At 41.9% G+C, this 12,500-nt stretch overlaps 1 protein-coding gene across 1 annotated transcript in view; it reads left to right on the top strand.

Annotated features, from left to right (window-relative positions):
- Positions 1-12,500, top strand: part of LOC138045642 (squamous cell carcinoma antigen recognized by T-cells 3-like) — a 43,283-nt gene that overhangs the window by 22,313 nt on the left and 8,470 nt on the right. The window contains exons 14-22 of the mRNA XM_068892213.1: positions 1,884-1,942; positions 3,779-3,888; positions 5,642-5,754; positions 6,485-6,561; positions 7,412-7,546; positions 8,564-8,642; positions 9,515-9,605; positions 10,506-10,587; positions 12,091-12,174. Coding sequence (XP_068748314.1) covers positions 1,884-1,942; positions 3,779-3,888; positions 5,642-5,754; positions 6,485-6,561; positions 7,412-7,546; positions 8,564-8,642; positions 9,515-9,605; positions 10,506-10,587; positions 12,091-12,174 — 830 coding nt within the window. The remainder of the gene's footprint in view (positions 1-1,883; positions 1,943-3,778; positions 3,889-5,641; positions 5,755-6,484; positions 6,562-7,411; positions 7,547-8,563; positions 8,643-9,514; positions 9,606-10,505; positions 10,588-12,090; positions 12,175-12,500) is intronic.

Below are 12,500 nucleotides of genomic sequence, written 5' to 3'. Positions count from 1 at the left end.
TATCATTGTTAGACGGAGGAGAACGCCGGCAACAGAAAGGATTCCTAACAATTTGAGAACAACCCGTTTGTGTCAATAATACATTCGGTGCGGTATATGTTAGGTACAGCAATTTTGACAATGTCTTACATAACTACTTTCATGACAAGAAGAGGAGTTAGTCTACGTAGCCCTCGTTTTCATACGATGCACTACTCTTTCCTTTGTTACTTTGTCTTGTAAGCATTCTTTTTCTTTTTTTTTTATTTTTGGTCAATTCTGCAATTTTTCGTAAATTGGACTCCAATTAAAAAAACCCCTTCCGGATACTTTCTTGTAACCAGTCAAATGCAAAAGAATACAATGGAGCCCAGTATTGTCCAATCAAAATCAAACAATAAATTTTATGGCAGTGACAGGCTCTGCTCATTTTGATAAAGCCAGACTTACCGAGGACTTTTGGATAATTATTTAGAGACAGCTATATAGTTAATGAGTAATGAGTAACTCTTTGCTAGTCCAATTTGAAAACCATTGGACTCAAAAAAATCCCTCTGAGTGGCAAATTGAACAGTCTCTGCCTACAGTCATGTCTAATTTGGCAGTCCTCTAGATTTTTTTTCAAGTTGGAGAGCATAGGCGTATTGTATTAGTAAGGGCAATGGCGGTAGCAATCATCTTCATCTTGTGTCCCGTGATGAGGCAGTCGGTGGTTCCAAGAGGCTTTTGGCCAGGTACCCCTGTTTCTAGGCTCGATTACCATCCGCTGTTTCGGGAAATGAGCCAGCTCTCACTCCCGAAATCACGGCTGGACGCCGGAGGTGAGCCATTGTTAATCTCCGCCAATCAGAAACTCGCCTGCACAAATCGGTCTGGCATAATTATATTTTTTGGCTGCGAAGGTATTCTTTGACGCGGCCGATTCGAGGTTTACAGTGCTTTTAAGGTAGGAAACATCCAAGATTTCGACAACGAAAAGTGTTCGAGAAGCTGGAGAAAGGGGATTGTGTCGTTTTCTACCGCCTGAGTTCGGAAACTTCACTGATTTTCCATTTGGCGCCAAGGTCAAATACGGCTTTCAAATCCATTGCTATTGCAATGTTCTCCTCACACTTCGCTAATGTAAGAGCAAGTAAAATCCCTCAAGATCAATTGAAATTACTGCTGAGTTTATTGGTGGCAAAACGAGGGGGCAGATGAAGTCCACCGAGAGCTGAAGCGGCCGAAGATTTTGTTGGCGATTCGCCGGTTGAATTCAAACTCACATTAATCATTTAACCACAAACTCAAGCTCGTATCATCTGGAAACTTCGCGCAGACGTTTGAGGCATTGTTATGTAATTATTGTTTTGGTGAAATCAGTGTTTTGGGATGTCTAATGCTATTTCCCCGCAAATATTAACTTCGCATAAATTATATTTGAATTTACGTCACAGACACAACTTATCGCTCACGCATCCAGCCGTTTCTCCCCGGGGAGGATACCCTGTTTCCCTCCTCATCAAGAACCAACATTTGAATAACACTCTTATCAATTGACGTCACGATTTAGCGGCCAAGGCATTATGGGATTAATATGCGGACAAAGACAAAGACATTTTAGCGATGTTTGTCCCCATTTCAATCCCACAATGCTTTACAATAGGGCCTTACGATCTATTTTTATCAATTGTGGAAAACGTTATTGATATGCTTTGATTTTGTTCAATTTGATTTGATTTGCAGGCACCCCTTTGATTAATATTGATTAAATGATATTACAGATAATAGGGCGAAGAGGCAAGGAGATAATTATAGGACAAGGGCAAAGAGGGTTGTCACATTCAGATAAAATGTTCCATCATCTATCCTATAACCGCTGTAGTTAGGAGTAATATTAATCAATTCCTTTGTCATCCTGGCAGATTTTGGCAAGAAAGGAGATCCCACGAATCTTTTGGATCGTTATTGGGCGCGTATTGAGGTGAGCTTTAAAGAGAGGTGTACATCATTGATTTTTGAAGTGGCGCCCAAGAATTTGCCCAAGTCGTTTGAAGTGTGGATTATGCTGTCCACCGAATGAAACCCCTTTCAATAGGTAAACGCTATTGAATGGTTATCAGTGGATGGTGATGTATGTGGTAGATAAAAGGAAAGGAACGGAACTTTTAGTTAAGTGTTAAGTCGTTCTAGCGGTGGAGCACTAATTGGGGACACGGTAAACTGAAATCAAGAATTAACGCAAATCAATTCAAATGTTGGTTTTTGAGGAGAGGGGAAAACGCGAGTACCCGGAGAAAACCTCTCGGTGCAGAATAGATAACCAACTCACTCAACCCACATATGACGCCGGATCAGGGAATCGAACCCGGGCCACATTGGTGGGAGGCGAGTGTACTCACCACTGCGCCCATCCCTGCACCCCAGCGCTCAGTAACATCCATCCTGTGAACAACATGGTTATAAAACGAAGACATTGTATTTTTTCGATGGTGGTCACTCGGAATACTCGGAAAAAATCCGAGTGTTCCTTTGGAGGGGTCGAACCGAACCTTCGAGCTTCCGATGACGAGTTCCGTTGCTCTACCAATGAGCTATTGGAGACTCTTCAGTGGTTGCACGGGGATACTCGGAAAAATCCGAGTTTTCCTTTGCAGGAGTTGAACCGAACCTACGAGCTTCCAATGACTAGTTTGGATGCTCTACCAATGAGCTATAGGAGCCTCGTGGGAGCCAGACCCTTCAATTAGGTTTTCAGCTGACAATAGCCCAATTTCGATATTTTAAAATTCAGTTCTAAAAAAAAGGCATCATCTCGAGGCTCTGGGGAGCTCTATGAGTTTATTCCCTCAGAGCCTCGAGGTGATGCCTTTTGTTTAGGACTGAATTTTAAAATATCGAAATTAGGCGATTGCCCCGCTGTACTTCTACAACAGACAGGTAGCAAAATTGGTGAGAGACACTCCTCAAAAACATCTTTTCTAGCTTTCAATACCTGCCGGATCTAGAATTCCAACTTTTTTTAGCCCTGGGTGCAGGGCTGGCGTAGTGGTGAGAGCTCTCGCTTCCCACCAATGTTGCGCGGGTTCAATTCCCAGATTCGGCGTCATGTGTGGGTTGAGTTTGTTGGTTCTCTACTATGCTCCGAGAGGTTTTTCTCCGGGTTCTTCGGTTATCCCCTCTCCTCAAAAACCAACATTTGATCTGATTTGCGTTAATTTGCTGAAAAGAAGGAAAAGAAAGGTCGACTATTTAGTTTACCGAAATCAAGCTAATTTTACAATCCAGCCGTATTCCAATGTAATGGGGGCTAATATTAATTGTCCAAATACCTAATTTGCACGTGGCAAATGCCTTGACTGTATCTGAGGTTTAGTTTTGGTTGTGACTAAACGTCTGACAAGCAAGGCAACAGAAAGGATTCCTAATAATTTGAGAACCACCTGTTTGTGGCAACAATACATTCGGTGGGGTATATGTTAGGTACAGTAATTTTGACATTGTGTTAGCAGAAGTACTTTCATGTCAAGAAAAAGAGGATCTCTAACCCCAGTTTTCATGCGATGCACTACTCTGTCCTTTGTTATTTTGTCCTGTATACATGACTGCGTTGATGGTTCGGCTTAATTTGAGCGTGCGTATAAATAAACATTATGTGGTTTTTTTGATTTATTCAGGACAAGTTTGGGAATAGGTGGAAAGGGGTACATAGTCACCCTTAACAATATCCAGCGGATTTAGCAATACTATCATTATGAACGTGTGCTTTATTTTTATTGTTATCGTCCCAACACAATTTCTTTTTTGCCGCTAACGATAGGCTTTCCACGTTAAAAACGTAACGGAATGTCATAGAATTTGGGACAATGCAGTATTGTCCAATCACGGACGGGAAGCAGAATTCTGGCTCGAGTATGCAAACATATTGAGGTCAGTGTTGTTTACAGTAACTTATTCTTTAGTCAGTTCCGGACATTCAGCATACAATGCAGAGCGATAAAAATCATCTCGAAAAGAACAAGCAAGAAAACAGGAAGAACTTGGGGATAGCAGGCTCCAGTATCTCCGCGTTTTCTTTTTTGCTCGCTCGTTTCATGTCATTGTTGCGACAAGTTTAGCCCCTTCCGGTAGTCTGAACGCCTGTTACGAGCCAAAAATCTTGAAAACTCCACAACATTTAAGTCTAGTAGACTTCCTTCCTCCCTTCCGTTTTGTATTCTTGTTATTTTTCTTTGTACATACTATAGAGATATGAACACTACTTCCCAGTCACATTATCGTTTAATAATAGACCCTTCTCCAAAATGGCGGCCGAAAATTCAATTAAGTTAAAATCAAAAACTAATACCAGAAATAGAAAGCGCACCTCAACTTTAGTAACCCTGGAAAGTTTCGGCATACCAGGTGTAATATCAGGTGAGAAAATGTACGTTGAAAAATAAGAAATTTACCGAGGTTTGTATGACTGGGGGTATGGCGTATATACCCCCAGTCATACAAACGTCTGTAAATTTGTCAGTTTTTATCTTACATTTTTTCAGGTGATATAACACTTAATACGCTAAAACTTTGCAGGGTGCTCTTTCTATTTCTGGTATCAGTTTTTCATTCAGTTCAATTTTAACTCGTTCAAATCCGTTGCCGCCATTTTGGAGAAGGGTCTATTAATATTAAGTACAGGTAGAATTGCCTTCCCTCTTTCAATTTCAAGTCTTTTTTTTATTTTTTCCTATATACTTCAGAGATTTAAACACATGCAGTGTAGTTTTTGCGGGATAGTGTAACCAAAAACATCAACCAAAATTGAGGGCTAGTAAACGAATTGATTTGAACAGACAACTTCGATATATTAAAAATTTAGTGCTAAACAAAAGGCACCTACTCGAGGCACTGGGGCCGGTTGCTCGAAGCCTGGTTAGCGCTAATCGTTGGTTAAGAGGTATTAAAACCTTTAGTTTTCCGTGGTATTTGACGCTGGTTAGCGCTAACCATGCTTGGAGCAACTCAGGCCTGGGGAATAAACTCATACAAATCCTTATTTATTCCCCAGAGCCTCGAGATGATGGCTTTTGCTTAGGAGTGAATTTTAATATACCGAAATTGGTCTATTAGAGGAGTTGGCAATCTCGACCCCAGAGCTCCTCTCTTGACCGAGGGAGAGAAGAGCTCTGGGGAACCCTGAAACAAAGTGTCTTCTTATTGGTTTTCGTGAAGAACAATCAAAAGCATCTCTAATTGGTGCATTCATGTTAGCACGAGGATTGAGCAGGCGCCGTAAGGTTCAAATAGCCAATTTTTCGCTATAAGAAACCTACGGCGCATGTTCTCCTCGGTCGATCCGAGGCTCAGGTGACGAGAAAGAGGAGTTGCTTAAAATTTGGATCGGAATTGCAGGAACGAAGCGATGCATATGTCATGTCTGTTGTGAAAAAGTATTCATTCAACCCAGTTGATGATAAATTTCAGCGCTTCACACTTTAACTCCTGAAGTGTACCCCATTGACAAGTAAAATCGTCTGGCGTTAGACAGATTAAAATCTGGAAATGTCACTCGTGGGAGGGAAAGGGGTATAGCTCTTTGAGGACCAGAGGCCCAGCGAGCATAGTTTTTGGATTTTTAACGCATCAAGCCCTTTAAACGCTACATCAAGGTGGCATGTAGTGAATCTACGCTAATTTGCAGGTGTTGTCGGGACGTCAAGAAGTGTCGGAAGATTCTTCTGCGAGCTGTGCAGTCTGCGAGTGATAACCCGGAAATGGTGATCCAAGCACTTCTCAGTTTTGAGCGCGAGGAAGGTGAGTGGTTGCCGTTGCAAGGTGGCGCGTAACAGTTTTATTCGCTTTTTAGGCAGTGCCTTTGGGGTCAAAATAATTAGAGGAGGACTTATTGGATCGTTATCATATTTCAGACCAAGCTGATAACAGTGTATCATTTGAAAGGAGAGAAGTGATCCTCCCATTTAGCTGGACAATTTAAGCAATTGTTTCTTATAGACACCTGAAGAATTCAAGTGGCTCCAATGGGGTTCGTACCCCTGACCTCTGCGATGCCGATGCGATGCTCTACCAACCGGGCTATGAAGCCACACAGTTGGGAGCAGGTCATTTGCTTTAATGAGATTGTTATGGCTGCGCAAAAGGCGTCTTAAGTTGAAAAATGCACCTATAATTTGTTTGTAAACTCCGCGTTGAGTTATTTGCAAACAGGTCATATTCGTACCACCTTTCAATTGTGGTTTCTTCCTGAGTGACACCAGTATTGGCAATCGCGCTGCTCGGTATGACGTTTTGAGATGACAATTATTCACCAACCTGCCGGAGGAAAATAGTGGCGGAGACTTTATCTCGCCGCTCGGTAAATTTGCACTGCTATTTTCCTCCTCTTTCGTAAATGATATGCATAATGAAGCGCGCACCTCTGTTGCTTGCATTCGTGCGCTAAGCTGAAAACCCCTTGAACTGTAATGACTCTGGAGACATGGCTGTTGAGAGGCTGCTACTGTTTGACTTGTCGTTTTGCTACTAGGAACATTGGAAGATTGGGACGCAGCGTTTTCAAAATGTCGCTTGCAGCTTTTGAGAGTCAACGAGCGAAGACAGAAGGTATTTGGAAAAACTACTTTCCTGGATCTTAGTGGAAAGTGTACCTCTTTCCTGTCCTGTCACTATTTGCATTCAAACAGTTTTGTTTATTTGTTTTGATGTAAGGCTGCTGAAAAGTGTAATCCAAATATCCAGCCCTAAATTTTCCTTTTATGTCATGAAAAAGTTGGTTTTTCAACCCTTCGTCACGAGTTTTCGTTTCAAGGCCTCTTTTATGGTAGATCTGTTAAAATCACTATAATTTGTCATCGACGAGATTGGTTAAATAAACGTAAACTCGACAGGAATTTTGTTTTCGATTTTTGGATACAATGAACCGACACATGAATCGCAGAAGCGTAAGTTTTTTTTTTCCAGTTTGTGTCTTCAATAGGACCACAGTTCTTTTGTTATGCGATTGATAGCAAAAAGATCGAACGGTGTTTTTGCTATAGGTTGGGGTTTTGATTGTTGTTGTTTTGATATTGGAGAATAATTCTCCAGGTATTGGGGGCTAATATTAATTGTCCGAGGGGCGAATTGTCCAAATACCTAATTTGCACGTGGCAAATGCCTTGAAACTGTCTCTGAAGTTTAGTATTGGTTGTGACTAAACGTTTGACAAGCAAGGCAACAGAAAGGATTCCTAATAATTTGAGAACCACCTGTTTGTGACAATAATACATTCGGTGGGGTATATGTTAGGTACAGCAAACTTGACATTGTGTTAACTGAAGTACTTTTATGTCAACGAGCGAAGACAGAAGGTATTTGGAAAAACTGCTTTCTCGATCTTAGTGGAAAGTGTACCTCTTTCTCTCCTGTCACTATTTGCATTCAAACAGTTTTTGTTGATTTGTTTTGATTTAAGGCTGCTGAGAAAGAAAGTGCGCGTGCAAAAGCTGAAGAGGAAGCGCAAGAAAAAAGAAAACTTGCAAATGCCGAGAGGAAAGCTGCCAAGAAAGTGGAGCAGAAAAAGGCCAAACTGGAACTGAAAAAAAGAAAGGTGAACGGTTGTCGTATGACGTATTTGATACCAAAAACACGCGCACGCATTGTCAACTCAAGTAGTTTTAGTGTTTGTTTTTCGCGAAGGAGTGTGCATCTATGGGAAGATATGCCCTTCGACGCTAGTCAATATGTTCGACCCCGCTTCATCTGGTTGGCTCTTTCGCGTGACTGAATAGACCGATTTGACAAAATATGAAGGCATTGCGCTTTAACACTCTCTTCTTTTCGGCGCTTAAGCAGTTCTGCTGCCGTGTAGTCACCGTAAACAAATAACACGAGCATTGTCTGAGTTCATTTAGGTGTTCAGGTGAATCAGTAAATAGCAGTTAACATAGAGCTGGAGAGATGTACTAGCATTGCGTTGAGGCTGCGCCGGTCGTAATTCAGTCTCTATTTGACCATATTCGTATTCTCAGTATTGGACTGGAACTAACTTGCAATGGAGGCTCATGCGGGGGAATCTTTTCAAATTCAAATAATTTTTAATATATTCCCCTGCATTAGCCTCCATTGCAAGCTAGTTCATTCCAATGCTGAGAATACGAATATGGTCAAATAGAGACTGAATTACGACGGGCGCAGCCTCAACGCAATGCTAGTACATCTCTCCAGTTCTATGTTAACTGCTATTTACCGATTCACCTGAACACCTAAATGCAAGGAAGGGTGTGAGCAAGCCGTGTCGTTGGGGTCGGGTTTGCTTGCTCGTGCGCTAGGAGGGTATATTTTGATGTTCTAAATGCAAAGTTGCGTTAATGAAAAGCATTTCTTTCCCTCTTAACCCCCCCCCCCCCTCCCTTCCACACACAGACACTTAATTACACACTTACGCGTGAAGCAAGGCCTTAGCGTATTTCAGAAGAGTATGCAACGCCATCCAGTAGGCCTTTTCTTCACTATGAGATGCGAAAGAAAGCAAACCTCATCATAATTTAACTATTTCTTCATTCAACTTTTGTTTATTAAGCTGTAAAGTTTGGAGAATTTAAACTTTCATCTTTCTGCTTATCAGGCTTCTGACGAAGGCGTTACCGTTGACACCGGGAAGAATGATGATCATTCCGGTGAACCAGCTGCCAAAAAACCGCACGGTAAGATTTTTGTTTTCGCAGGTCTCAGCGCCAAATCTTTGACGTCCTAGTGTGATTCTGAATAAAAAGGTTTTTCTTTATGATAGGCCAGGCGTCATTACATTTGTAACTGTATGTTCCGCACTTCGCAAAGACTTGACGTGCGTGGCCTCATAGTGCCGTAAACGTTTTGGATATCGTGCCCAGCCAGTCACATTTGCAGGAGAGATGAGGAACAAACGGACCACAACACTTTGAACGCTGTACCCAACTTTTTGCCAATACTGTGGGGTTTTTTTTTTATGACCCGTGAACAGAATTTCTGAACGAGGGTTGCGCTACGGGTTCCGAGACAGGGTTCACTGCTTAAAAGTCTTATCTGAGAAGACTTCATAGTCAAATCATAGCCGTTGTGTTACAACGGCAGCACTTTCTCCTCAGTTAGTTGAATTAAGGCGATGTCGATTATGGCGAAGTTGAACTCACAGCATCTCGCAAGGTAGTCCCATGATCTAACTACTGGGCTGCCCGTGTGGTTTCAATTTAAGGGTTTTGCCTGTTGGTAATTCTGGTTAAATAAATATAGAATTTCCTTATGGCATATGGGCTCGATTTCCAGCCGTTTTGGGAGTGCGGTTAACATCCTCTTCCCAACGAACGGATAGATCATTGGTCCGCGTCGTTTGTCCGTGACGTAGCACCCGTCGCGATTGTATTTTCTATTCAGCCAATTGTATTTTGTACTTGGCAGGCAGGCTACTTTCTGATTGGTGGAAAATGCAATTGGCTGGACCAGTGACCCAGCCGTGGTATGCGGAGGAACGCGGAGAAACGCGGGCGCACAAAACGGCTGGTCAATCGAGCCTACTAATGGCAAGAATTTTTAATTTTAGTTGAAAAAGAAAGCGACACTTCTTCAACAACTACAACAACAACAACAACACAGAAATCAGTAGCAGCAGCAGAAAAGCTGAAACATGACAGGTAACTACATTTTACTGAGGGCGTTTTTTGGTCTGTAATCTGTAAATGAACGTGATGTGATAAATATAGTGGCATGCAAACTTTGAGGCAAGTTGGTATTCGTTGGTTTTAATTGGTAAATAGTTTAATCTAAGTTCGTTTTTCCGATTTCAATTCACGATTCTATATTTATTTGTTACTTACATGACAATTCAATTTTCTGCCTGGCACATCAGGCTTAATCGACGCTCTGAGATGGGAGTTCCAGTTTATTTAGTGCTTAATTTAGCAAGGGTAATCCAAGCACTGGCCAGGCGGTATATTATTATTGAAAGAGTCAATTTCACAAGCAGAATGGTTATAAAACGTAATACACTCTGAGCGCGTTCGACTGTATTCCTATACAAGGAGTAAAAGTTAGAAATCATTCGTTTTTACGGAGATTCTCATTAAAATTGTCAAACACCTGCTAAAATGCATTTTTAAACATATCAAACATACCGTTTTAAATCATCATCACTCCCAAGTATTCTTATTACGGAATAAGGTCAGTGGAAGGCACCCTTTCATTTCATATGATCTGCAACGGTCTGCGATCGGTCTGCATCTGCGACACGATCGCCGATAGGTCTACGCCACGTCGCAGACATATGGAAACATCTGTCCCCGGCCTCTGCGGCGATCTGTGGCACACTGTCTGGATGATCGGGAAAGTCGAATCTAGTTCTACTTTGCCGACCATTACGACGCTTCCGACAATTTAAACCTAAAGACAAAAGAATGTAAAAGTGGTCGCCATTTATGAAAGTGATCTATAGGTCGCTCAGTTTTTTGTTATCAGCTACTTCAACCGAACAAACTAAGAGCGATTTCTTTACCTGCAAATGGCTGCAATTGTCTTCTGCCGTTTTTTTCTTTTAGCGCCAAAGATTCAAACACAATATTCGTTAGCAACCTGTTGTTTTCAATCGATGAAGAGCGTCTGAAAGATACCTTTGCACCGGTAAGGAGAGTTATCTATGCTCGATAGAGAATAAATGAAATGCTATATGAAATGATACCAAATGCTTTTCCAAGAGAATGATCGTCGCGTATGTAGAAACAACCTTAGCAGTTGCAAGTAACTCGTGACCTGAACGGTACTCAGGCCCTTGACCGTGCTATTGCGCAATCCTTCCACTGAGCTATCTATCAAAGCCAGCTTGGAGCTGGTCAATAGCGATGTTTCTCGTGACGTCCCCCGTTGCTGTTAATAAGCCAACCAGAACCTAATTGGCTGTTGAAACATGACTTCTTTTGTTCCGTGTTTGGCAAATTTGAATATCAAATGAAATGTGACGTCAACGTTTGAGAACAAGAAATATCGCTATTACGAGTTCGTGTTGTATCCCTTAAGACGTTCACGCATGATGGAGAATTGCAAATTCATCTGGTTGAGTTTCTTTCATGAGAAATTACTATTGTTATACCTCCCAACTCAAATACGTTTTCCGATTGGAGAACGTGTCGCGTGTCATGGGTCAAAACTCCCTTGGGCGAACAAAACTCACGAACTCCCTAGGGAAACAACGACTTGAACTTTCGACTCGCTCGTGATCAAGTCGTGCACCTTTGAAACAGCGGCAAATTTGTTTGCCAGCTGCGACAAGCAAATACTTTTTACGCTGTCATGGCAGCTAAACGGTTTCAAACAACAAGAACTGAAGAAGAAATTGAACAGCTTCTACGCGACAAAAGCTCGAAGTCTTCTAACAAGGCCACCCACAATGCCGTGGAAACTTTAAGAGACTTCTGCAAAGAGCAAAATTTGGACGAAAGCTTCCAAGAACTGAGCAAAACAGTTCTATTTTAAGTTGGGAGGTATAACAAAACACTTAATGACTGACCCCACGGGAAACATTTAGGGTCTGGGGGAAACAAGACTCACTGCTTCCCTTGGACTAGTCATTAAGTGCTTATTATCGTCGAAAAGTTTTTTTACAATAACTGAGCAATTTCTCGTGCGCTGATTGGTACAGACACATAAAATTGTAATTTTTGCGCAGCTTAAAGTATGAATGTGGAGAATTTGCCGGATTTTAACCTGTTTGGTTTTAGTTTTGCGGACTTAACCTCAGGCGAGGATGTTCGGCCCGGGAATCCACAACAACTTTGACAATGTTATGACGCCATTTTATCATCAATAAGAGGACAGACACAAAAGCTGGTTATAGCGCTAATTAAACCGGTAAAGAATTGACAAATTCGTGCAAAGTTCTGGATGACATCGAGGAGATCCATGCAGAGTTTTCCTTTCCTTCTCGCTAGAGAGGAAAACTAAGGAACCTCTGCTAAGCTAGACTACGAGCAGTCCCTCTTTTGCTCTTAATCGTTTCAGCCATTAAAAGTTCAACTTACGCGTTCGTTTCAACGATTCTAGAGCAAAAGAGAGACTGCTCGCAGTCTACTAAGCAACGTAGCTGCCATATCTTAGGAAATGCTTTAACGTTTTGTTTTTAAATTGCAGCTTGGTGAAATATCAGAAGTTCGTTTGGTGAGAAATCAGATGGGAAAATCCAAAGGATTTGCCTACGTCGAGTTTAAAACCGAGGTATGATGAGAAGGGCTCTCTACATTCGATACTCGCGAAGAATCTTTGCTCATTCCGCAAGATATCATTGCGCAACTATGGATGGTTTAAGGTGTCAAAAGCGCCCGTTGGAAGGATGGGAAACTAGTTTCTCGGTGACGGGCGAAAGGTCAACTGAAAAATCAGAGTCCCGTTCCTAAGCAGGACTCGAACCGACGAGCTAACCCTTAACCCCTTAACCCTAAACCCTAACCCTACGATAACTCTGGGAAGCTAGGTCGTCTATCTACGCCTTTAATGGAGTATGTGTCCCGCTGTTCATGTGTCCTCAAGTTTTCAAATGCAAG

Source organism: Montipora capricornis, chromosome 4, assembly GCF_036669925.1.
Source record: "Montipora capricornis isolate CH-2021 chromosome 4, ASM3666992v2, whole genome shotgun sequence".
Lineage (NCBI taxonomy): Eukaryota > Metazoa > Cnidaria > Anthozoa > Scleractinia > Acroporidae > Montipora > Montipora capricornis.
The sequence above is the reverse complement of the archived record's forward strand: the minus strand, read 5'-3'. Positions and strand labels throughout refer to the sequence as shown.